The sequence below is a fragment of the Triplophysa dalaica genome, chromosome 4 (genome assembly GCF_015846415.1).
Source record: "Triplophysa dalaica isolate WHDGS20190420 chromosome 4, ASM1584641v1, whole genome shotgun sequence".
In the NCBI taxonomy this organism is placed as follows: Eukaryota; Metazoa; Chordata; class Actinopteri; order Cypriniformes; family Nemacheilidae; genus Triplophysa; species Triplophysa dalaica.
In genome coordinates, this window is record NC_079545.1 from 4,374,520 (window position 1) to 4,401,882 (window position 27,363).

Below are 27,363 nucleotides of genomic sequence, written 5' to 3' on the forward strand. Positions count from 1 at the left end.
TTTGTAATATTTATTTATTTCATATTTAGCACCTTTCACTAATATTTCCAAAACAAAGAAAAATGACTTGTTTTCGGTAATACCCTCTTAGTAAAATTAAAAGAAAGGAATAAAGTTACAATAAAACGTATTGAATGTCCACTTTAAATGAAAGTGGTGTGGACCGGAAGTGTATAAATTCCACAGCAGCTGGACTTGTAGTCTTTAGTTTCCGGTCCCACACGGGATGTCCATGAATGGGCATAATGCACTTTTTATTGTGTATTTGTGTCATGAACGTCGGTCATGTTTGTCGGCGGTAGAGAAAACTAAACAAAATTATGTGAAAAATTCTGCTTTAATTAGCATCTTGTTTCGTTGTTTTATTAGACAACTTCCCCACTCCTTAACAAGGGTATAATGGAGTCTCCTCCTGTGATAGTAAAATGCGCTGCCCAAACCACTCCCGTAACGACCCTCATCTATTCCGAAAAATAAAAATGTTCCACTGACACACTTTGAGGCCATTTCTCGAGCAAAGTAGGCGAATTTCCAGGGACACGAGGACTTCGGATTTGTAAAACAGCTTTCCAAAACTGAGCCGGTGTCTGTGTGCCTCGCATCCCGCCCCACTCCGGCTTCTTCAGCTCAGCATCCATGTTTCCCCATCCGCGTGTGTGAGAGAGAGACAGAGAGAGCGGCTGAAGGGAGTGGCAGACGCTGACAAATCTCATGCCGGGGGAAGCCGACGGAGCCATCCTTGTACAGAACATCTAAAGTTCGTCTTTATATTCCACAGGATTTGTACTTTATAAGGTAATGGTGATGTTTGTGTGTTTGTGTCGCCTGACAGGGGCATGTGAAGACGGTAGTCTCGAGCGCGCCGCAGTGAAGAGCCAAAACAAAAGACCGGCGGAGTCAACGGCTCAATAGTGACCCATCATACCACACTTCCGCCTCATTTAGCTTATATCATATGCTTTTTGTTGCATTATTGTATGTCTGTTGAATTGAAATTAATTTCTTCTAATAATGAGCTTATTTTAGTGCTGTAATGATAGTAACAGTGACGCCGACATCAGTGGATAGCGTGTCTATTTCACAGATCCTGCTAGAATATGAGAAATTGTTATTAAATTATTAAGTTATCATTCGAGATGCTTGTATTTCGTCTCACTGATTGTCATATGCGTCGTATTAAACGATTTAGGAATGGTGTCCATTATATTGTTTCCATGATACAAACCGATCAAAGTGATAGTATGTGATTTGAGGGTCCTGCTTTGCCCTAAAGCATCACATTATCGCCCGTTCTGTCTTTATTAACTTGTTAAGACCATCCATGGTGTACATCTGTATTCAATGGCCTATGTAATATCCGCCCTATATTTACTTTGCATATTTTGTCTGTCTTCAGTCCTGCAGGTGAAATGGAGAGAGAAATTCGTCATCCTCACATTTAGTGGCTCAACAAGAACCCTTAATAGCTGCGAAACTTGACGTTTCACCAGTGGACATAATGAACGTGCTGAAGTCCAGTGGCTTGAAGATCCCAGGCAGGGGTCCCAAACACGCCAGTCCAGTTGGACGGACCACCGCTGCCCCATCGACTAGCCCCGCAGCTCAGAAAGACAGTAAGTCCGCTCTTCTGGGCCTTGCTGGCCTCCAAACCATGTGAATGTAATGATACCTTTATCACATTACCCATAGGCTTAGAGAGAAACATTTTGGGGTTGGGGTGATAATTTGCACTATCGATTTAAACACGGTATAGAGTAGTAGATTGTACAAGTAAAACAATCGAAATTTGGACAAATCTTGTAAAAAATGCGTTTATGAAATGTTCATCAATATTTGCTTTGATTGACGGCAAACCTGACATGGTTGAGATCTTTTCTAAAAATGTAATGAGAACATTTGTATGATTTGAGATTTCTGGGTTTTGTTCTCAGGAGATAATTCTCAGACGCAGGAGAGTTGGAAGTTTCCATTTTCTCTCAATGTTATCTCATTGAAGTCTAGGAGAAATAACTGAGACAGTAAATAGATTTAAAAAGATTTGGGAATTAGGCAAAATACGAAATAAATGAATTTATGAGGGTCAGTGAAAGTGTAAACTTTGCCGTTTTTAGTGTAATGGAACAACTTTTGTCTTACAGAGCTTTTGGTGGCGCTTACCATGACACAATTGTAATAGATTTGGTTTTTCCACAAATATTTCCACATTATAAGTGACAATCATTTGTGCTCATCTGGTGATCATTCGGTACCATGGTGATACCACATAACTTTAGTAAGGAACTGTGGTAGTGCCATGATACACTTAAGGAAGTTTTAGCTGTTATCAGTGGATAGCAGCATGTTGTTTTTAATTCTGTGGTGTGCAAAAGGATAAGATTTGAAAACTGTCATAGAGCTACTTTCCATACAATAGCAGTTTTATAGCAGGCACGTCTGTCAGGCTCCAAACAAATTAAAAAGGATTACGACAGTGTATCACATATTAATACTGTATTGCAAATCATGTTTGCTTACAACACAGACTAGAACCAACTTTTGTTCAATAAGGATAGACATTTCTGCCTCTCTTTGACAAGGAGCAAGCACATGACTTTAGAAGACTTGGAATGTAATACATAAGTTTTCTGGGGCACTTTCATGTTTTTCTTGGCTTTTTGAAGCTGGCAGACATGGTCACTATGCCCTTTTGTAGAGAAAATGCTTTTAAGATTCTGTATGCAGATATTGTATATTTGTTCCACAAAAATGTTTTTTAATGACATAAAGGTGATAAATATGTGTCATGATGTTCATGGCGTTGTGTGTACTGTGCACTTGCAGAAGTCACAGGGTGAAAATCATATTGTGCAGATTGATTTAATTCTTGACACTTTGGTTGTGGTTAAGTATACTTATCTCTCCGATTATAAGACCTTGACACCGGTGACACACATGTCAGTTACATAAATCGCAGAGAGCTAATCCATGCCTCACTGACGTGGCTTACCTCGCATCCAGCCACAGACCACGTTATTTACATTAGTTTGTATGTCACCCAGAAGGGTGTCACAGTTCAAGCAGACTGTGGAATGCTTTGTTCGTAAAACATGCATACAGGAAGTGAAGTCTGTAAAGTAAGTGAGTGTAAAAATAAGGCGCGCTTCCAGTCAATTTACTCTCTTTATATCGTTTTAACTCTACTAATAGTTCTTGTTTTACATTGAACAAAAAAAAAACAGGACTTGATATTTATAAACTTGTCAAATGTGGTAGTCTGTTCTTTTTGAAATGTCACACCACTATAATAATGTGTTGAATGCTCGGCTCTTAACACTTAATTGTCTCTGTTACTAGCAAAAGATGCACTAGCGTTAATTTTAGTCTTCTGTTCACATTATGCATATTGTTTGTATGTGGAACATTTTACTTGTTTCAGAAATTTTTCAGCTTATTTTAACCTTATATGAAAGTCTGAGATTTTTTTATCCACATTTTATTTAAGAAGATTTATCGTTTTGCAGGTAAAATTCTTTTATTCCAATCGCATTAAAATTTATATCGACGTGGGTGTTTTTGAAGACTATTCTTATATTTTATGCTGAAATAGTATTTTTTATTCTTATTCAGTATAAATCTTCATATTTTCTCTAGCTCTTCATGAAACTCATTCCAATCCAGATGTCATGCATCTTGGTGATCTTTTAGTGATTATAATTTGGTGAAGACATCCACATGCTTTGATCTGCACAATATTAGCCTGTAAGCAATAGGCTAGGTGCTTCTTTTTGTAAATGGTTAATGGCTGTGGTGCAAGAAAAAATGTGTCTATGGAAAATTGAGCCACAGAGAGTCATTAACTTTGTTACCGTTGTTTCTTTGGGTGTAAAATAATATTTCAGTATAATATTGTGATAGTTATGCACGGATGCAGTTATGTAATACGCTAGCACTTGCAGGACGTTTTAAACAGATAATCCATCAGAACTCCGTTGTTTTGTATATTTAATTAATCAAAGTGCCCCATTTGGCTCATCTTAATAACTTATGTTGGGTAGGTTAAAGCAGTGGATTAAATTTGCAATACTGCAATACCCATTCCTAAAATATGAAGCGTTTACACTCAGACGCCTTGAAATTAAGATAATGATCTTTTTATTTTCTAAGACACAGCATATGGAAAAAGCGGGTTATGTTACCCCACTCTCCCCTTCTCTCCCTAGCTAAAATGTTTTTAATGTCATCACGTACACTAAACAATGAAGTGATCACAATGACCACAACCTTTCTAAGTCAGCAGTTCATTGCTGGAAGCAATAGTGTGAAGTTTTTATTGTAAAATCAGGCCTGACATTTATTAAAACAATTTAGCTCCAAAAATATGTTGCTAATGTTCTTATTTTCAAATTCATGGCACCAATGATTAATTAACAATCTATTAAAGTTCTTTAAATAAACTTTTGTCCAAATTTATAATTCCAATTTATAACGTGCCTTTCCCTTTAACACGCAGAGGACAGAAGTGTGCGTGCGTTTGCTTGTGTGTGGAGGGGATGGTTAAAGGCTGAGCTGGGGTCATTGTGTTAGTCTCTGTTGCTGAATGGTGGGATTCAGATGGTGGGGAGGAGTGCGGGCACAATTGTGAAGTGAGGCCTGTGTTCTTCTCTTCTTCCTGCATCACTCCTTTTTCCTTTTTTCCTGTCTGATCTGCTGTTACCGTAGCAACGCAGCCCCTTGGGCAAACAATGCACCCGAGCTTCAGCTGAAGGGCTGCGATGGGCCGGGACTTCCTGAATGGGCCCAATTTTCTGTAACACAGCGTAGTGTCCATGTGCTTCACTCTTGTGTCGCAGGACATGTACGCATACAGACACACTTCCTATGCTTAGGTTTACTATGCTCAGTGTGCTACACTGCTACCTTAAAATCTGCTGGATATTTTGGATTGTTATAAACTAATAAAAAAATTGGGCACCATGAGATCAAGTCTTACTTGCAACCTTTCCAATCCTGTTCCCAACCATCTCTTTCCTATATACTAGTGTCCTTCTGAATAGAAAGTGGCATAAAGGGGAAATTATTAATCGTTATTCATCATTTCCTAAAGCCACCGGTCAATAACGTAATATTAACATTTATTCATTTGGTCAGAAATGATTTTTACTCCGAATTTGGCACTTTTGGGGTGCTTGTGTTCAGTAAACCAAATCCTCGGTACATTGACAAAGCTGTTAAAATGCTTTGCATTGTTTTTTTGTTGTCTTCGGATGACTGCATCTGCTATATACAAATGTAAATATTGAATAGCGTCTGGTATCATCCTACACTATTTGTATGGCAGCTCTAGTGATGCTGGTTCTTTCAGCTTCACTACATTGTTCTCCTCAAATGTTCCTGTAAGTGTTTTCCGCCACGGAAAAGTTTGTTTGTATATTTCCGTCTAATCTGGCGTTCACACTGCCGCCTGTGTGGTAAACTACTGACCTCAATGTAAGCAGAATACCAGCCAGAACTCGCAACACAGACCGTCTGTCGGCTCACCAACATACTGTTAACTGTTGTTTACCAAACAACATCAAATTACATCAGTATGTATTTTGACAGAGAAGGAACCCAGAATTTATTTCACATCAGAGATCCTCAACCACCATCTCTATCAGTCAAAGAGCATGCTGGAGCAATTTGGAGACAAAAGCGGTCATTATCCCCTTCCCCCAAACCAGAGTGCATCCCGGCATCAATACCACAACACAAACACTATGGTATGAGAGGCTCTCAGAGTACATGATAATTGATCCGTGTCGCTCACAAATCCTTATTGCATCACAGGGGTACGGCAAATGTGCAGAACACCCGGGTTCGTAAACTGTGTCATGGCAAATCACACTGACCTATATATGGTGAGGAATTAAAGTGATGTGCAGTCTCGCACAAACGCTGCGGTGACATCCAGACATGAGCAGCGTGTTCAATGAGCTGGGTAGCAAGTGCTGGCAACAGATGCTATGAGTATAGTGAACACAAACAGTTTAGGTTTTCTGATGTCATCTGTGATGTCAGCTTTTATATTACTCAAAAATGAAACGCACAGGTATCACCACCAGTCAACACTGAAATACAATGCTATTTATTTTCAAGATAGACTTAACTAGCTGGTGGAGCAGTATGGGCATGAGGGGCTAACTTGTAAAATTGGTAGACCTCTCTAGGTAGTTTCAAGTGGTGACATTTGAAGATCGGGTGGTTGGTTGGTTACAAAATACAGATATAGTCCTAATATATACATACAGTCCTGCTCACCATTATTGGCACCCTTGGTAAATATGAGCAAAGAAGGCTGTAAAAATAAATCTGCATTTTTCTCATTTTGATCTTTTATTTAAAAAATATACAATATTCCAACATTTCATTAAAGTAAAACAATTTGAAGAGGGGAAATATCAAATGAAGAATTTTTTCTCTAGTTCACCCTGGCCACAATTACTGGCACCCCTAGAAATTATTATGAGTAAAATACCTACTAAGTATATTCCCGTTGAGATTTACATTTTCTTAGCACACCAAGGTGACTAGAAACATGACGTTGTCCAGTAATGACTTCTTGTTGCACAGGAGAATAAATATTAGTAACACCATGCCCAACCCCCCTTAATCATTTATCACAATGGATAAAACCAAAGAATATGTCTATATTGTCTCAATTCACAACTAGGAGAAGAATTTAAGTGCCCAAAGACTCTTCAAAGAGCACAGATGGAAAATTGCAGTAATCAGTTGAATTTTGGGGCCAGAAAGCATTTAATAAAATTGGAGGAAAACTGCTCCAAACAACCACAAGTTGTCTTGGACACTGTTCAAGAAACAAATCTTCTTCTCTTGCAGCAATAACACAAGATAAGTTTGGTGCACACAGGGATAAAAGAATGCCCCATGTCCACAGTTAAATATGTCACCAGATCTTTATTGTTGTGAACCTTTTTTTATACCAGAGGTTCTGGACATTTTGTTCAGATACATGTCATCATGTTTTATACCAAATACCAACAAGTAAAAAAATCCAAACCTGACTTGCTCTGCTAGAAATATTCTAATGGGTCGTAGTGAGATCTTCCATCAGCACATTGGTTCAAAATAAACATCAACATCAATAAAAAATGGGTGACTGAACACAAAATCATGATCCTGCCATAGCCATCCCAGTTCCCTGACCCGAACCCTATAGAAAATGAGTGATATGAACCGAAAAAGAGGAAGGACCAACATTTGAAGGATCTGGAGAAATTCTTTATGGAAGAATGGACCTAGATGTCACTCAATGTAATCTCAAACCTCATCACACTGAAAAGAAAACACTCAGAGCTGATTTTCTTATAAATTAAGTTTACGGGGTGAATTAAATACAAGGGTGCCAATAATTGTCGCCAACATATATGGAAGAATTTTTACTTATGTGATATTCCCCCCACTTCAAACAATGAAGATTTATTTTTACAGCCTTCCTTGCTTATATTTACCAAGGGTGCCAATAATGGTGAGCAGGAGTGTAATACGGTTTAATGGCAGCCCATGAGAAAAATGAACACGCCTCATAAATGTCACGTTTAGTATAGAAATTTCTAGTATAAAAACTTAGTTTTTGTATACTTTAGTTTAAGTTTTAGATACAGGTAGCTATCGATATGTAGATGGAAAATGCGACGTCAGCTTGATGTCAAAGATTGATAAAAGATTAATTTGATGAGGAATGGTAAAAAAGCATAATATTAAAAAAAAACTTAAATATAAATTACTTTATAATATTTTAGTTTTTTTGTATATTTATTTTTATAAAGGTTTTTTATTTATTTTAACATTTTAGTTTTTGTCAGTTCATGATTTTTTTAATATAAAAGTTTTTATCTGGATGTCAGTCTTGTTTGCAAAAATAACTAACACTCTACAATGGTATTTGGTCAAACAATCATGTTATAATAATAACACCAACATGGACAACAAAGCCTACTACCAGCTTTTTTAACCCTTAGTTAATCTCATTCTGGTATTGAATCAATCCCTCTTTCTGTCCCCAGGTTGCCCACACAAGCAGACCACTCCCACCCCCAGCAGCAACACTTCAGACAAATCCAGCTCTAAAGCATCCGAGGTGGGTGATGAGGTGGCCGGGGACTTTGTGCTTGGTGAACGCGTCTGGGTGAACGGAGTCAAACCAGGAGTCATTGCCTATCTCGGGGAGACCCAGTTTTCCCCTGGACAATGGGCAGGAGTTGTGCTGAATGACCTGGTCGGGAAGAACGATGGCTCTGTCAACGGGGTGCGTTATTTTGAGTGCCAGGCCTTACAGGGCATCTTTACCAGGCCCTCCAAGCTGACCCGGCAACTCATCGGAGACGGTGGTGACGAGCAACAGCAGAACGTGCAGCTGCAGGGTGGTCCCGTAGCATCCGGTCAGCGCGTGGTCATGCCGCTAAGAGAAGGCATGCTCAACAGCTCTGTCAAGACAGGCAACGAGTCCGGATCCAACATGTCTGACAGTGGATCTGTGAAGAAGGGTGGAGAGAAGGACCTTAAGGTTGGGGATCGAGTGCTGGTGAGTATTTAAGTGACAGTGAGTTTTATAAATCAGTGGAAATACAAACAGCAAGAATTTTTTTCTACCGACTACCGTAATGAAGCATTATTGTGGTATTATTGATTTCCAATTTACCGACCCTAAAGGTCATCTAAAAAGTGAACTGTGGCTAGTTACTTTACATGTTGGTTGTGTAATGACTCTGTCCAACCGATGGGGTAATTCTTGGCAAGAATAAACTGTAATATGTGCCAGACCCATTCTGAAGTCCAAAGGCTGCCTATGGAAGACGGATGTATAGCTTACCTTCTGTTAACTTCTTATATTAAGGTAATAGATGCTGCCCGAGGCATGACTATAGGGTTGATTGGCTTTAGGTCAAATTGCTTTCCATTTAGTACTGCCCAGCCTTTAAGCTTCTCAAGTAGTCAATATTCTTAATCAAATGGGATTACCACTCCATAAACCATCAACCATTGATCTCGGCCATCTACTTGACTGTCCGCTCCAATCCCATATGACTCCTGATTGGCTTGTCCAGCGACGCTTGTACAGGCACACAATTATTTGTAATGCACATATTTCTGTTTTAAAGAGACCTCTCTTTCTCGCCTATTATTAATAATCAGTGATATGGTGTAGTCAACATAAATGTCTTTAGGTGCATTCAATGAAAATTAAACCCATGAGTTTGGCGTGGATAGGGTTATGTACTACCGGCTTACCTACAGGAATGCTGTACTTATTTTGGTGTATATATATCAGTGACACTTAGGTTGTTTTGATTTGAAAGGGTTAAGCACAATACAATATTTGAGGATTCAATTACTGTAACCGCATTTTTCTTTTAACTGGGGAAGAGTAAAGAATATTGACCCTTGTAATCGACAACATGCCACAGATACTAAGTCTATAGATCTTTGCTTGTATTTTCTTTAAGTGAACCAGCACTCAACAGTGCAAACATTTCACCATTTCATTTAGGGGTTACCAGTCTGTCGATTCATTCACCCAGCAATGATGCATTAAATATTGATTTTGTTCTGAAGCTCACATGTTTGATGTTATAATACAGGCTAGGATTTAGGTAAACTGCATTTGACATGTGTGTCCTTCCTTACTCAATTCCTCACTTTTCATTCCTAACAACAGTATTATATTACCACGACGGTGCTTACTGCATAAAGGACCTTTCAAAGTCATATGGACACATATTTGCTTTTTTAGTGTTATGCTTATACTACAATATATTATGCTTCAGTGTATGTTTATTGATCTAGCACATTATAGCAGTTGTTACAGATGCATAATGGGTCCATGGATATTTTCTTACTGCAAACATTTTTGTAAATACATTTATTTTTTGTATAATATGTTTTGTAACGGGCCACCATTTTTGCACAATTTTTAATAACCTTTTCCAGTAATATTTAAAAGGTCAATCTTTAAAAAAATGTCACCTTCATGTTGTCAAAACGTGTGCTTTACTCTTTCTTCTATGGGACACAAACAATACTTTGAGTAGTGAATTTGTGTCCATACAATGGAAGGCAATTGGGTCCAGTGTTATTTGGTTATCAACATTGTTCTAAGTATCTTTTAGTGTTCTGCAGAAGAAAGAAAGTCATGGAATGACATGAGGGTAGGTTAAAGAATTTGTATTTTTTGGTTAACTATCCTTTGGGCTGTGCCTGATCATCTCATGTTATTGGGTCATTCCATGTCAAATCAACCAAATTTTGAATATTATCACTAATGATGTTGGTCTTGCTTCTGTAAAAATATTTAAAAAATCCAAAATTTAAGCCAGGGAACACTATTACCTTATTCTATGATCTGTGAGTACTATCAACTGTTATTTTAACCATGAAATTGCTATAAAGGTTTTAATCAATAATGAATTTGTCCATTTTAGAAGACCAAGAAATGTAGCTGTATTTACAGTATCAGTCTCAAACCCCATATACAGCATAAACTGTACCCAAACACAGACGTTCCTATCCAAACAAGATTGTCTCGCAGTAGATTGCTGATTTACCTAAAAATCCCTTGCTCTGTAATTTTGGTTTGAATTAAAGGTCTTTCTATTTCTCTCTCATCCTCTTTTTGTACCTCTTGCCTAACCGTCTCAGGGTAAACAAGTCAAGCCTTAGTAGGGGCATTGAGTACGTGTTGCAGTTGTAGCCTTTTGTGTGCTCATAGTCTTTGCGCTGAATGTGCCTCCGTCAGCTGAGCCGGTCCGTCAGAGGAACAGGAAGGTGGATTAAATCACTGCCAAGTTGAGGTTTATGCTGACTGATGGTGGATATGCAGTGTTGCGAGTGAGAGATATTGAGAGAGTCAGCTTTCTCCTGACCTCTCATCTCTGCTGGAATCCTTTATTCTGCTACTGAACATTCGTAGTTCTTTTAACACCCAGAAGGATTGTTAGTAAATGGAGTTATTATTTTCAACGGGAGCTGTTCCTAAATGTGGTAAAGACACAAATCTGAATGTGGTAAAGACACTGTATGACTGGATTGTTCCTTCTAGTATGTTTGTCCTATCCACACTAGAGTATAGAATGAAGCTCATCTGCCACGTCGGTCAACCACACAAACACAGACCCGCTCTGTGGCGGCAGGAAGTGATGCGGCTGGCTGAATATATCCTCGCTGTCGGGTTGAAACCCTCTTTTTGTGAAATGCTGACAACATGGAGTAATTATTTAAATATAGAGTTCATATTGTGGTTTTCTATATGGTGGAAAAAATATGATGTCTTTATTATAATATTACATAGATTCCCCCCCCCCCCTCTATAATAACGTCTCTTTAGACATTTCTTCAAGATTTCACCCAGATAGCATGTTGGGTCGTAAAACATGGTGTACGGTTTTAGGGCATAACAAAGAAATGGTTTTACTGGAAGAGATCCCTAAATCTCAAATAGTGTCTGTAAACCTTCTGCCCTTGAGAGTCGTATTCATTCTGTGTTCCTGTATGTGATGCTTTATGTAATTTAGCTGTAAAGCTGTAAATGTGACCTGCTTGGAAGCGGAGCGCTGTTTTCATTGTTTGACCAGCATGATTGTCCAAGAATCTGAATTTACAGAGAGATGTTTGTTTGTGTTGCACGCTTAATGCGTGAAATATGTGTAGCACTGCCATCAGGGCTTACTGAATGAAAAGTGATTAGTTTGCGTGATCTCTCGTTTTTGTTCCTCCCATTGCTGGCTTGGCTGAATGTAGGCCAGTTAAACCAGCACGACAGTCATTCCCATTTATATCTCCGCACCAGCAGAGTTTTGGCATGTTTGTGTCACATTGATTTTCAGCGATGCTGTTGACATGTAGTGGGACTGTTTAGTGTTTTTGTTTGCTTTTCTAGATGTTGAACTACAGGTGACGTTGTAACCTAAATAACAAAAGTAACTGGAACACTTCTGGAGAGATCTTCTAAATGATGGTGCACCAAGTGGTGTATGTTTATGGCTAATAATGTGGTATGCTATCTAATATTATAACAGCATGTGAAGCCGTATTGATGTCCCTGACATTGCTTCATTCATCACACATTCATCACAATGGAAAGTGAAGAAAAACACATTGAATTGTGGCATATAGAGTTTTCTATGTGGCAATCTGGATTTACAAAAAATATTAAAAGTATCTAACGTATTTTTAATTGCATACTTCGTATCTTCGAAGAGTACTTAGTTTGATCACATTTATAAAAGATAGATACAGCTGTACGATTACTTCCGAAATCATACGGAGTGTGTGGGGGGGAGGGGCAGGCTGAACTAAAGCACATTGTCAACAAAACACAGACATCACTTTCACTTTCCGCATGATGTTCATTTCAGACATCTTTTAGCGCTGGGACGGCTCCATATATCAGTTTCAAACGATCTCCAAATCCATTGTTATATCCACCCTTTATAGAACATTCATCACCCAAATGCAGAGAACAAACAAACACCTGAACTTCGTGAACACATGCTCTCTCTCTCTCCTGCACACAAATGAAAGTGACGTCTGCACATGCTCCTTCTCCTGCTCTCCATTCTGCCGCGTGGGCGTGCCGCGTGCTTTTTTACGGGAGAATTGAATCTGTTATCCATTCAGAACATTACGTTTTAATTTATTTTCTGTGAAAAGACTATTAAGTTGTTGTTAGGAAGTTTTTATTTTCTCTTCATTATGACAGGTGGTCTAAAAAATGTGTAAAGCCGAAAGCACACTATGCAATATTCTTTCCAAAATGTGCAGTGTATAATCAGAGCAAACTGCATGAAACACTATATCCCACAATGCAATGTGCTGACTTCACCTTCCACATGAAATGTCAGCATAATCAATTCTGTTTCAGAGGCATTTTTATTCATAGGTAGTATACAGTGTGTACAGCACATTATTCAGTATGGTAGTATTCCTTTCTAAACAAAGCCATAAAGTCATCTTGCACCTTTTAAATGTAGAAGATGAGTCACAACAATAAAGGTTTATCACAGTAAACTTTTACCACTGTTAACCATAAATGTTTCTCTGCTCTCTCTTTAGGTTGGCGGCACTAAAACAGGAGTGGTGCGGTACGTGGGGGAGACTGACTTTGCCAAGGGCGAGTGGTGCGGAGTTGAGCTGGATGAGCCATTGGGAAAGAACGATGGAGCTGTAGCTGGAACCAGGTGCATCATTAGTCTTCTACTGACCTGTTCTTTTGTTAACAGTGCCTTTAACACTAATGAGATCAATTGGTTCTGCGTTTTAAAAGTCACGACTGCAATAAATCTCAATTGTGATGCATGTAAAGTCCACATATAATCAGAATTAGTTAAGAATTATGTTCCTGGTCTTATCAGGCAAAATGTGTGCATTTCATACCAACAGTTCAATTCCTTTGTTTTTCGTAATTGTTCAGTAATTATTTGCTGAAATTAGGAGTGTCACAATATACCAGTATTGACATGTTATAAATAAGCCTAATTATATTGATATTTTATTAATACTACACATATGATAATATAAATAATACAACACAATATTTTGGCCACAATCATTTTGTAGTGAAAGTCTAGTCTAGACAGGGCTAAGTATTAGAATGCATGTAATAATTTTCACGCAAAGCCTTGTGTTTTCACTTAAGAACAGCGATGGATGAGTATCCGGACAGGAAAAAAGCGTCATGGTTATTTGTTGACATGCGGTTTACGGCTGGATTGGAAGGATTATATGGTTTATCTCAAATGAAAATTCAGATGTTCAATTCAGATGCTAAGAAAAGCAACACAAGGCTATGTTAGCGATGCTGCAATTTTTATGTTTGACTTGAAGAAGTTTGTTGTTAATACTCTGTATACTGTAGGGCTGGGCGATGTATTAAAAAAAAAAAAGATCTATAATTGAATTCAAAATCATCGCGATATCTGATAGTATTAGGTTTGTTTGACTTCGTGCAACGTTGCGCAGATGATCAGGGTACTGATGTCATACGCTGATCAATCTGCCAATATGGACCGGGAGGGAATTCGTTCTGTACTTTGTGCCAAAGAAACAGGCACGCGTGCACACACACACACACACACAGGCTCATCATGCGCACAAACCAGTGTTGCAGTGACTTCTTTAAATAAACCATAGCTTTTACGAAGTCCAAAAATGTTGCCGGTACAGCCCTGCGAGCGTGAGGTTTTGCTTTGCCGAAGCAGATCGTCTTTCTCTTGGTCTGTCTTGTGCAGTGAATGGCAGAAAACAGCAATACATTCAACTGACCGAACAAAACATCGTTTCCCAAATTCTGTCACTGTGACTGCCTGGGCATATGAACGGTAATATAACGCATTATAATGTTAAAACGCATATTTTCCATTATTATCGATTATCGTCTGGTATCTGTCTGCTGTAATCAACATCGGGATATTTGCGAGACATCGGCGACATACGATAGCATCGTCACATCGCCCAGCCCAAGTATACTGGTATACTTTGTATACTATATTTGTGTAGACTGCATTTCATGTCTCTGATCTCTGTCTCTCTAGATATTTCCAGTGTCCGCACAAGTTTGGCCTCTTTGCTCCAATCCACAAAGTGATCCGCATTGGCTTCCCGTCCACCAGTCCAGCTAAGGCTAAGAAGAGCAAACGTATGGCGATGGGCGTGTCATCTCTGGCTCACAGCCCCTCCAGCTCCTCCATCAGCTCTGTCAGCTCTGTGGCCTCCAGCGTGGGGGGCAGACCCAGCCGCACAGGCCTGGTGAGAGACAGACAGTCAAATTAAGAAACAAAATGAAGCATCACATCAACATTCTTTTTCCGAGATTTGCTGCTAAAGTTTTGCATTTTTTACGAGCAACCAAACCTTGTTCATGTCCGTGTATATAGCCTGACATGTGTTAATGTACTCAAGACCTCATACAATTGTTCAGAGGTATAAACGTTTTGGTCTTTTCCCACTGGCAGTTGACCGAGACATCGTCGAGGTACGCACGGAAGATCTCTGGGACCACAGCACTGCAGGAGGCCCTGAAGGAGAAACAGCAGCACATAGAGCAGCTCCTGGCTGAGCGAGACCTAGAGAGGGCCGAGGTCGCCAAGGCAACCAGTCACATCTGTGAGGTGGAAAAAGAGCTGGCGGCACTAAAGGCCCGACATCTGCAGGTGTGACTCGCATACATAAACAAGTTTATTCTGTTACAAACCGTATACACTCCATTTAACAGCATATTCTTGGTCCTACTATAGTGTGTGTGACATGTTTTTTTTCACTGCCTCATGCAGTATGCAACAGAAACGGAGAGCAACGTTCAGCAAGTTCGAGCCCTGCTGACAACTGCTCAGAAGGAAAAAATGGAACTGGCCAATCAGCTTGAAGAAGAGAAAAGGTTATTTTACTTTGTATTTTATGCTATATAAAGTTTTTCCACTTCGTGTTGTACATACAAAAAAGGATCACAGAATTACAGGTGTATACAGCAGCGGAAAAAATTAAAAGACCATTTCAAAATTATAATTTTTCCTTCTGAATTTACTAATTATGATACTGTGCGTGTTTATGTAAAATTATATTTTTGGTTTCATTCTGTCAACTAATGACTATATTTGTTCCTAATTTTCAATAAAAATATCGTTTCTATTTGCATATTGCATTAGTGCTGTCAATCGATAAAAGAAATTATCAAATGAATCACAATTTTTTGTGATTAATCACGATTAATCGCACATAACATTCATGTTTAACATATATTACATTTTCATATACAAATTAATGTAGAAACAACAGATTTCTTGAACAACATCATTTTATTAACGATATTAGTACTGCAAATTATAGCTGTTCAACATTGAAGTAGATTATAATTAAAAGCTAACTTGTCCAACAGGTAGGAAATGTATATTGAATATATTTCTCAAACACTTTACGCTCTTTAATAAAAAAAATTATACAGAATTAAAGCTACAAAACTCTTTGAATTCCTCTTTTCTATTGTTTTTTATTAACATTAGTGACAGAAGTCACAGCATCAGGTTTAAGAATGCGGACCATATAAGAGATTTTATCGAAGACGTTCAAATCTGTGCTTAGGAAAAAGCTAGACAAAACGGGCTTTCTGACATAAACTTGTATGTTTCTGTTCATTCAAGCACGAAAGAGAACTTAATACTGCTGCGCTGTCTGAAAGAGATTCACTGACGCGGCCTCTAGCCCGTGACTGTATACACCAGACGGGACTTCTGTCGCGTTGGGTTGTGCCACAGCTAGAAGCTGTCTATCGACACTGTACGCGTCAAAGCAGCTGTTTCAAATCACGCTTAAATGGTTCAAACTTTAAAGGCCATTAAATGAATAAGAGCGTGATTATATATTGTAACACTATACAAAGAATGGCAAAAATAATTAATACGTTAACGTTTACATTTCGCAGAATAAATTAACGCTAGATGTCAAGTCAAATGCTAAAACATGCCTAAAAATGTGCCTCACCTTTAAATGATTGCTCCTGTATTTGAAGAATGTTCTGACACCTGGTGGTCATTGTGTGTCATGACAGGAAGGTGGAGGATCTTCAGTTCAGAGTTGAGGAAGAGTCCATTACCAAAGGAGACCTGGAGGTATCTGTCTGTTTTATTAAACAAAACACTCTGAAAAACAACTTTCACTGGGGATAATTTGTACAAATGTTTCAAAACATGTCAAGATCAGTCTGCATATGGAGAATTTTAAGATCCTCAAAAAGAAAGTGTAAAGTACTAAATACTGATGGTTTTGGTAAATGATAGATCTGAAAAAGACATTTTGGAGAATGTGTGCTTTTTCTGCTAATAGATGAATGTATGTTTCGTTCTTTTATATTTAAATCTGTTTGAAACGGTTGATTACTTCATACGCTTTTTATTTTAAACATTCAACATTTTTAAGGATGATGCTTTTTTAACTGATTTAAAATGTTATTCCATAACATGTTCATACAGTATACCCCCATAAAGCAATTAAAACAAAATACCATTTTGATGACATCACATGCCTAAAACAGATGAATGATGTGCTAAAGTATATCTTTTACTTTTAGTTCTTTTTTCAACTTGTGTTATACATCACATGTTTTTTTCTACTCTTGCTTCTGTCGAGCAATCTATAGGAAAGTATACAACCCTACAACAAGCTGTACTTACAGCCACGTTTCTGTTTATATCTCTTTAAAATGCTAGATTTGAATGTATGATCAAATACTCCTTATCAGTATCATCGAAAGATTCTCAGCAGTCACATGGTCAGAATCACTGAATAATGCAAGTGACAATTCCAAACTTTACAACCTGACTGGCACTTCTTTACAGTTTAGTAGTACGCTCGATGTATTAGCCGAGACTTGCTTATCTTTTCGTCCTGTCTATAAGTGTTTCTCTCTTTCTTTCTGTTTCCTACCTTTGTCTTTACACCTGCCCCTCTGTTTTTCTCTGTAGACTCAGACCAAACTGGAGCATGCTCGTATTCGGCAGCTCGAGCAGAGTCTGCATTTGGAAAAATCCAAAGCAGAGCGGCTCAAGAAAGAATTAGAGGAGAAGATGGTAATTGTGCAGGGAGATCAGATACACCAGCCTGTAGCCATCTCTCCCTGTCCCATTATTGTCTCTGCTCCCGTGTAGCCTTTTGTCTATGAGCTCCGCTGCTTGCGCTTGATTCGCCCGGCACGGGATCTCCATCATTCGACTTTACCACATTTAATATCCACCCAGTGCTCTTGTATGCTCAGTTGACCTGATGTCAGTATTAACACAAAAAGGTGTTTTTAAAGACGATATTTTGAGGAATATTTTAGTGGTTTTGTGTCCATAGAATGGATGTCAATGGGGGACAATGTCATTTTGGTGACCAACGTTCTTCAAAATATCTTCTTTTGTGTTCTCAGGTTCTTGGCTCAGATCAAATTGATTCATTCACACTTTTGTAGTCATATCGTCGATATAATTGGATTTTTTACGACTCCATTGAGTAATTGCATTGTTGTGAACCCCGAGTGTTGGAGATCCTTGCCTGTGTCTGTGGAACGGCACAGCTCTTAATAGCCAGAAACCGCTTTCAACTTTCATTTGCTGAGTATTTCTTTCATGTGTTCTGTTGCTGCCTGAGAACCTCAGGGGAGTTTAGGATTGCCTTTTCTTCACCTATACAAAGTTTCGCACTGGTTTTGAAATAGTTTTTTATGCTGAAACACAGCCTCTAGCATCTAAAGGTGTTGCAATAGAACTGTCTCCCTGTGTTTTATTTCAGGATAAGTGGTGGCAGCTATGGCATCACTATTATTATTGCTCTAATTTACAGGGCATTTATGTACTATTATGTATTATGACGTTTGGAATGCACTTGGCAAAGGAAGCAACGTAAGTCTTATGGGGGTCCCCTATGGGTTTTTTTGGTGGGGGTTAGTCTCGCAATATACAATTGATACAAAATACACAATAAATTTGATTATAATATGCATAACTATATCCTATTATATTTAAAACAGGCTTACATCGAAGAACAGGCTTCTTTCACTGTCCTGCGCTTAGCGGTCTTTAGACGTGGGGCGGGGCGTTTCAAATTTAAAGAGACATGACAACTAGCCCATAGACAAACTTGATCAAAATTATTGTAAATAATTAATTCACAAAATTTACGACATCCATTGCATGTTTTAATCACAATTGTCCTTATAATTTCTACTTAAATACAAATATCTGAGGAACCCTCCAATGTCGATTTTTACTTCTTAAGGGGGGTCCCTAATGCCTTATGGGGTGTCCCGGATCTCCCCACCCCCCTTCAATTCGAGCACTGCCTGTGACAACGAAGCATTTTGTCCGTAAGCGGATGTCTATGTTTTAATGGCCTAACTGTAGTGTAAAAACTGTTTGCAACTAAACATACTTTTATATTTTAAAAAGTTTTTAAAATATGCCTTATAATATATAAATACTTATAAATGTCAAACTTTTCAAAATATAAAATATATTGTTTATTTGCGAAGAGTTTGGTTTTATGCTTGTAACAAATCTCAATAAAATGGAAGGAAGGAGGCGGGAACCGGCAAACATTTAAACATTTAATAAAGTAATATAACAACCGGCGGCCCCTCACGGACGACCGCCGGCGAACAAAACATAAACAACAAATATAAATATAAACGTAAAACAAGTTCGGGCCCGGTCCTCTCTCTTCGACGGTCCGGTCGCTCGTTCCTTTTATATGCTCCCATCTCCTACGTGATTCGAGGCCGGTGTGTGCACAGCTGGCGCTAATTCATAATTACTCACCGGACTCGAACCACGGTCTCGCCCCGCCTACTCTACTACAATGCTTAAGTTATGCCATTAATACAGCGACTATTGCTGATGGACACAACGCTTCGTTTTCAAGGGAACATGCAAGCTGAAGATAATGAGGAAATTACCTCGCTTTCTTTGCCAAGCGCATTCCACACATCTACATAATGGCACGCAAATGCCCTGTTCACTCTAAGTCTAAACTCCAAGGTCTCTGATCTTCGAAAGAGGAGGGCATAGGAATGACGACTATATTTGGAATGTTGCCCGTGACGGTTCGGTACAAATACACGTACCGTAACACCCCTAGTAAACACATCCGGATCTTTTTACGAGCCATTAGCCAACAGTTTAACAACTCCATAGCAACACCTTAGCAACCATCCAAAACATCCTAGCAACCACTCAGAAGGCTTTAGCAACCACCTAGCTACACCGAAGCAAGCACACAGATCTCACAGCAAACACGAAGATCACAGTAAACTTCCTAGCAACTTCTAAAGCAACACCAAAATGAACATCCAAAACACCCTAGCAACTTCCATAGCAACGCTTAGTGACCACTTTCACACATTCTAATCATCAGGATTTCACATTTATCAACAGGTCAGAGGCAGAATCCAGCCAACCCCCGTGAGGCTGGACAAGAGTATCAAGGTGATATAAAGGGAGTAAACTAAAGATGAGCATTAGAAATCACTCTGTCGCTTTCCTCTTGTGGTTTGAGACTGCGTGTTTAAATTCTCGTAGTGCTACTGTATGATCTCTAATAATATCTAATGATGCTTTTCTTGGGACTATCAAATTTTTCATGATTTTTCCACAAAAACTAACATTTGGTGTGCTCTTTTAAATGGGGAAAAAAGAAATCTTAATATTGTATTCTTATGATCTTTTCTTTAAACATAGTTTAAACTCTAGTAGCGACTGCCTGTGTGTGCGTTTCTTTGGACTTGCTGCCATCTCATGCCTGGCTGCTTCTAGATGGACAGACTGAGGCGGGCATGCTTGATCTGTTATTCTATGGGAATGCTGGTGTAGTCTTAGGTTGCACTGTATCTTCCTTTTTTGCACCGGCACGAGCCGAAATTGTCATTTACAGAAATGTTTGCAGGGCAAGAAAAATGCTTTATATGCTTTCACGCCTATAATGCCTTATGGGTCCAAGTCTCCAGTTCTACGGGCAACTCCTAAGGACATTTTACAGTGCATACTATATTTGATTAATGGATATACTGATGTAAAAAAGTAAGCTGAATTGTAATTCAAAAAGAATGATTTGAAATGATGATGGTAATTATTTTGTTACAGTAATGACAGTGAACATTTTTTGCATTACAATATATTAAATGTTTTTTATATGGAAATAATGTAAAAATACAAAAAAGAAAATCTAAACCTTTTCTGTTTAGTTTAGACAATAAGAATGATTAGAAAGGATGATGGGCAATATTGTGTTACGTTAATGACTGTGACAATTCATTAAATGTTTTTTTTTATAAAACAGAATGTAAAAATACAAAAAAGGGAAATCCTAATATTTAGCATTTTTGTACAGTAAGAATCACATTTTCTCAGTTTTTCCCCTTAAAAAAAACGAAATGGTCAGTAATAAATCATGTGGCCCTAATTTAAAAGCTTAGATTGTTATTTAAATCACATTTTCTCATTAGATCTAACCATAAAGTGTGTCTTATTTTAAATCTATATTTAAAAATCATGCTTTAATTCAAAAGCAGTGGAAGCATTGCGGTAATAACTAAATCCTTTAAGAGTTGCCCCCATATATCACGAACTGGAGGCTTTGGCATATAAACACAGTATGCCAGACTCAATGACTTTTCTTCTATCCACCAGCAAACCACAGTTGAGGAGAAGAGTCGTGTTATCCAGTTAGAGGAGGAGTTGGCCGTACGCAAAGCTGAGATCGAGGGGCTACAGGCTCGTCTGCAGAGAGGCTCCTCTGGTCCGGCGACAGATGTCTCTGGACCGGCCATGAGCTCGGAGACTCTGGTCTTGCGGGAACAGCTGCTCTCTGCTGGCCGGGAACACCGCGAAGAGAGCAGCCAGCTGCGCGAGAGGTACGAGGCGTCCCTGATTAGCAGCCAGAAGGAAGTTGAACGCCTTAAAGCCACCACAGAACGTCAGGGCCAGGAGATCTCTGACCTGAAGCAGAGACTTCAGCAGGCCACACGTGAAAACATTGATATGATGGACAACTGGAAAGACAAGCTCGACACCTTGGTTGGAGACCATAGGCGTGCCCTAGAGGAACTGAAAGCCTCATTAACGGGAGATCGTGGAGAGGCTGAGAGCGCTGGAGGTGAGGGTGAAGGAACCACACTTGAGATGAGAGCGGCCCTAGAGAGCCTAAAGATGGAGCGGCAGCTAGAAGTGGAGAACCTGAAGGCCAAACACGAGATCGCGGCCGCAGTGTTGACCAAGGAACGCGAAAACCTATGTGCCCGACTTCAGGAACTGAGACATCAGCTTGAGGAGAGCGAGGAGAACTGGAAGATCCAGGTGGAAGCTAAGAGCAACCAGCATAATGTGGAACTCAAAGAGGTTTTCGAGAAGCTTCAAAAGACCGAGGTGAGGATCGGCGAGCTGGATAGGTCCAATGAGGAGCGCGAAAGAGCCAGTCAGCTTTTAAAAGAGGAACTGGAGCTGGCTGAGAAGAAGATGGTGGACTATGAGGCTCTGCAGAAAGCTGAAGCTCAGAGTCGGGCGGAGATCCTCTCTCTTCAGGAGAAGCTGAGGGTCAGTGAGAACCGACTCCAAGCTGTAGAGGCCGATCACACCACCAAGGATGTTAATGTATGTGACAAGTACCCTGTTTTTATGTTGTAAACATTAAATTCTGAAATAATTATGTGCAGCCTAGAGATCCTAATGGGATGAAGAGGAAAGCTGTAAGAATCAAGATACTACTGGACTTGAAGGGACAGTTCACCCAAAAAATTGAAAATTCTGTCTTCATTTACTCATCCACAAAATCTTTATACATTTCTTTGTTCTGATGAACACAGAAAAATATATTTGGAAGAATGCTTGTAACCAAACAGTTCTTTCCCAACATATATCCTTATATCCCTACATTCGGGTGAACTATTCCTTTAATAAGCTAATTAACATAATACTAGGAACCTGAACTTTATTTTTCCCTGAAGGTTCTGAATTTGATACCATGCTATGATTATTTGACCCCAAAACCTTGTTTTTAATACAGAAATTTCAAAATCCTGTAGAAAACTTAACTAGCGGTCAACCATTTTGACTATTCTGTCTTTTTAATGCATTCATTTAATGTTTTCTCTCCATCCAGATGATAGAAAATAACGACAGCTCTGAAGAGAAGATTAAATTAAAACAGAATATGGAAGGTAGCGTTTACATACAAAATAATGATAATTGATGTTTTGTCTCGTAATATCACAGTTGTTCATAGTGTGATGGTACACTTAGAAATTAAATAAATCTTCAACTGAAATGGTCAATGTTAAACATTTTCTATAATATGCAGTAGTTATACATGTCTAGTAGAAATCTTCCAAACTAATGACTTGCAATTTTCTTTTAGAAACTCTAGAGAAACTCAACAAAAGGGAAAAAGAAGTATCCACTCTGACAACCCAAGTTGATGCCCTAAAATCCCAAATAACGGGTAATTAAACATAAGATCACTGCCATTGACGTTTTGTTAAACATTAAAGAAATCAAAATATTGGATGCATGTGCCTGGCCTGAATTTTGGTTGTAAATATATGACAATTAATTTTATATTTATTTTTTATTATTAATACTTAATTGCATACTATTTATATTAAATTTAAACTACTCAACAGTTATTGTTTGTTTTCGGATGTCTTCTGGAAGTTAAGTTTGGGTCACAGAATGTTTGTTTATGTTGTTGCTGCTGAAACCGTCTATAACAGTTGTGATATTTCTCATGTATCTCTTTACATGAAATGCTACCTTTTGTGTATAGCCTTGGAGGACAAGGTTCATCTGGGAGAGAAGAAAGCAGATGGACTCTTAAATATGAAAGTGCGTTTAGAAACGGATCTGGAGTCCATGACCAAGAAGTCCCATGATGCATCTGGCCAGCTGGTGATTATTAGCCAGGAGCTGCTGAAGAAAGAGAGGTATAGAGTAGAGCTCTTTTTGATTTATTACGGGTCCGAGTGAGGTTTTAAACACTCGAGATGGTAATGACAGCACCGGCCATCTGGAAATTGACTTTAGTGCTTATTTATTGTCTTGGTTAATGAAGTACATTCCGGGGATCTGCTTTCTTCCTTGTGTACTTCTACTTGAAATGAATACACCAGATTTCATGTCTGTCATGGACGACCATCATCTGGATTGTCGATACACCAACATGAAAGCTGAATGTACTTCGCTCAAAAGCAATTTGACTTAATGAAGGCAATTACGCTGATTAAAGCTCTGGCCTAAATGTCATTTTAGCCTTTTCGATCAATGCAACATGCTAACAATGAATGCTTTCCTTCCTGTTAGAGGCTTTAGGCTCTGTCTTGGGAATTCTACTGTACATTGGGAACATCTTGCTGTTAATGAGAAAATATTGTATTTTGTGAATTACAGTGTCTTTATTTTATTTTAAAGTCATAGTTCACCCAAAAATCTAAATTTTGTCACTATTTGCTCACCCTCCAGTTGTTACAAACCTGTATACATTTCTTTTATTATGCCGAACAAAAATAAAGATATTTTAATTAAGGTTATTAACTAAGCCGTTTTGAGTCACCATTGACTCCCATAGTAGGACCAAAGACTACTGTGGAAGTCAATGGTGTCCCAAAAAGACTTAGTTACCAGATATTAGCTAAGTAACAAAATAAAACATAGTTTTGATTTACGGTATATAGGATTTTCTGTAACATACTGTAATTCGCGTAGTTACATTCCATAGTTTTGATTGGTTTACTCTTATTCTAAAATGGGGGAAATACTTTGAACAAAAAATAAGTGACACTAAAGTTTTCCATAGAAATGGGTAGCACGCCTGATTTTCACTTTTGCCGAACAACAAACCTAGATCACTCTCAATCCGCATCATGCTTGCAGTGTAGATCCAGTGATAAAGTCATTCAGTAAGTCTAAACATACTTCCTACTTCTATTGAAATGCCTTAATAAAGGACTAATGCCTTTCAATATTTTTCCACGTATGTCCACATGCCCTTATCTTCCCCACTGCCTGGGCCAATCTTGCTTCGATTATTACATCGCACCGTTACATTCAGTATACAAAACATTGTAATACAGCTACTTAATTCACTATTTTGTGCATGTGATTGTGGATCAGGAGCCTGAATGAGTTGCGGGTGTTGCTGCTGGAATCTCCTCGTCACTCTCCAGGAGTGGATTGGGATCTTAGCCGTGAAGTCCACAGGGCAGAGTGGAGGATGAAGGAGCAGAAACTACAGGACGACATCAAAACCCTGCGGGAGAAACTTTTGCTGCTGGTGAGACACATGAGGACACATTCTGTAGCCATTAAAAGCTGTTATGTGACAGATGTTAGCATTCTGGTGTTTCTGGGGACTTCTACAATAACGTTGTCTTTATTAGTAGAGGAAGGTAAAGAAAGGTCAGGAAATGATAAGAAACAATCTGAAAATGTTGCTTGATTCATACTCACATTTTCTACAATATGAGCGTCACAGTTCAATGTCTTTTAGCGTGCACATTTACCACTAGGCCATTAACTTAATTTCCTTCCCTGAACTAAAATAGCAATAATGGTATTAACTTTTCTTAGCTGTCAATCTAAACAGCGTTTATTCATGCAACATCATTGTTTCAGGGTCGAGAGAGGATGTCCCCAGACCACCGGAGGTACTCTATGATGGACCCGTCCACTTCAGATACAGATGTGGCCCGTCTGCGTCAGAGGCTGCTGAACACAGAAGAGGCTTTGAGGAACGCTTTGGAGCACAACCAACACGTGGACCAGCTAGTGCAAGCCATGCGCACCCGTCCAGACAAAAACCAGGTAGAGAGCATGCATCAAACTACTGCTATAAATATCAACCATCGATCAAACTTTTTTTTACTGCTTTTATGACTCCTGTAAACTACGGTGGAATCTGATCTGTTTTCCACAGGCTCATGCTAGTGCAAATTCAGCAAATGGAATCCATCAAGACGACACGTCCATCGAACAAGAGGTTAATAGTTCTTCATTCAAAATCATTTATGGAAGACAGCATTAACTTTTCTTTGACTTATATGTTACATTTAAGAAAGATGTTAAACATGTACGTGTTCAAATTTTGATGTTTCTGCAAAACTCTCGTTTTAGGAAGAACACTGACGAGGGCTAAAGAAATTTTCACGTGTTAGGAAAGAATGGAGGTGAATGGATGAAGAAGCCAATCTGATGCCTAGACCTTTGGACTAATGCTTCACTGGACATCTTATGTTCTTTTTACAGTTAACACCAGAACTATATCGATGAAGAAACAGAAACTACATTATGAAGAATATCTAATATGGCTCGAGATGCTAAAAAAGCATACAGGAAGTGGTTTTTAAGGTCACGATACAACTTCTGACACCGACCCTGTAAGCTACCTCCGAGATGGACAGACTCGATCGAGATCCTCAGAAAAACAACATTCTGCTGTAATCCCAGTTGCTTGTAACCGGTTGCTGTTTAGGAAACAATTCTGGCCTCAATTTTTACCTGTTTTATTTATTTGTCATTTATGAATAATCAAAAACTCTTTCCCACTCCCAGCTTTGGCTTTGAAGGACTTGGGCTTGTCATTTTTCATAGATACTGTAGCAAACAACTTAATAAAAAGTCAGGCTCCTGGATTCCATACCTGCCCATATTTGTGTTTTTATTGTCATTTACGAGTACAAATTATACAGTATTCAGCAACCACTTTATACATTGTAAAGTAATGTATGCATAATACAATATTAGCAGACGGTTCAAATACCCAACCTGTAGTTAAAATCAAATCAACAAAGAGCAAACCGCTTCCATTGAATGTTTTTTAAATCCGATGCATGTTGCCTTTTAGTAAAACTTCCATATTTTAGTTCACTTTATGGTAATTCATGACAAAATGATCTTTGCCAAAATTAAAGGTACTACATGATAGTGTTGCTTTGGTTGGATTTAACAGCTTTGACATTGATTTTCTTTTTTCAGTTGCCAGGGTCTTAAAGTGACATTTTGCTGATGCAAACACTCATATTTCATAATGGGTACAGGCCCATCATTTTAAATCTAGCTTCTCTTGTATTGCTGTTAGTCAATGGATGTTTTGCGTACATGCAATGTAACATTCAAGCAACACGTTTGACAAAAGGGATTATTGGATTAGGACTCTAAGGTTTGATCATAAATCAACGTTATATGAATGTGATTGTCATAACAAGCAAAAATAATTTGCTCTCAAAGGGAAATTGATAGGGCTGGCCCCAAGATTTGCAGTTGAAATTGCTTCTGATTGCTGTTGGAATCGATAAAAGATGCATTTCATGTGTTGGGAAACATTTCACTCTAGACTTGCTGTAATGGTTCCCAAAAATCAGTAATTAAACATTAATAAAATCTTTGTACCTTGTAGTGTATTATTTGTTACAAATTTACAACTGGTTCTTAAACTATAGCCCTCTATTTTGTGTGGCTACAGTACCAATAGTTCTGGTAATTTGTAGTAATTTATTTAAGTGTTTTGAGGTTGAAGATCAATATAACATGGGTAATTCTGTAGCTCTATCTATCTTATCATACAATAAGAAATATAAGAAGTGGCATAAGAAAGTTGAGTTTAAATGAATTGAAACTTTGACAGTAAACATAGAATCATAATAAAACTCCTCCAAACATTCCCTCACTCTGATGAGTTTAGATGAAGTGAAATTCTGTGAATGACCCATAAATCCAAATTTTCCACATAGATTTCACTCACACAAATGTCTCCCTCAAAAAATATTGTTTATGTGTGTTACATATTTGTATTGTAAAGATATTTACAGAGTTTTTC

The 27,363-nt window shown here is 38.4% G+C and overlaps 1 protein-coding gene across 2 annotated transcripts; it reads left to right on the top strand.

The window, feature by feature from the left end:
• The first annotated feature begins 291 nt into the window (after window positions 1–291).
• Window positions 292–26,940, top strand: clip2 (CAP-GLY domain containing linker protein 2). Of its 2 annotated transcripts, XM_056746457.1 has the most exons (17): window positions 292–795; window positions 1,397–1,613; window positions 8,046–8,563; window positions 13,090–13,214; window positions 14,568–14,781; window positions 14,988–15,185; window positions 15,306–15,409; window positions 16,577–16,637; window positions 19,938–19,988; window positions 21,189–22,148; window positions 22,657–22,714; window positions 22,912–22,995; window positions 23,320–23,476; window positions 24,663–24,822; window positions 25,164–25,352; window positions 25,465–25,527; window positions 25,662–26,940. In XM_056746457.1, exons 2-17 carry the CDS (start codon window positions 1,499–1,501, stop codon window positions 25,671–25,673), a joined length of 3,069 nt encoding a protein of 1,022 aa, XP_056602435.1. In that variant the 5' UTR covers window positions 292–795; window positions 1,397–1,498; the 3' UTR covers window positions 25,674–26,940. The 2 variants fall into 2 exon arrangements, with proteins under 2 accessions (XP_056602435.1, XP_056602436.1); XM_056746458.1 differs by lacking the exon at window positions 19,938–19,988 and having other exon boundaries at window positions 293–795.
• The last annotated feature ends 423 nt before the right edge of the window (window positions 26,941–27,363 follow it).

Excerpts from the sequence above, each read along its gene's own strand:
- clip2 (XM_056746457.1), top strand. The coding sequence starts at position 1,499 with ATGAACGTGCTGAAGTCCAGTGGCTTGAAGATCCCAGGCAGGGGTCCC. Across the intron at positions 15,186-15,305 it reads TAAAGGCCCGACATCTGCAG|TATGCAACAGAAACGGAGAG; the intron begins GTGTGACTCGCA and ends TGCCTCATGCAG. Across the intron at positions 19,989-21,188 it reads GGCTGGACAAGAGTATCAAG|CAAACCACAGTTGAGGAGAA; the intron begins GTGATATAAAGG and ends TCTATCCACCAG.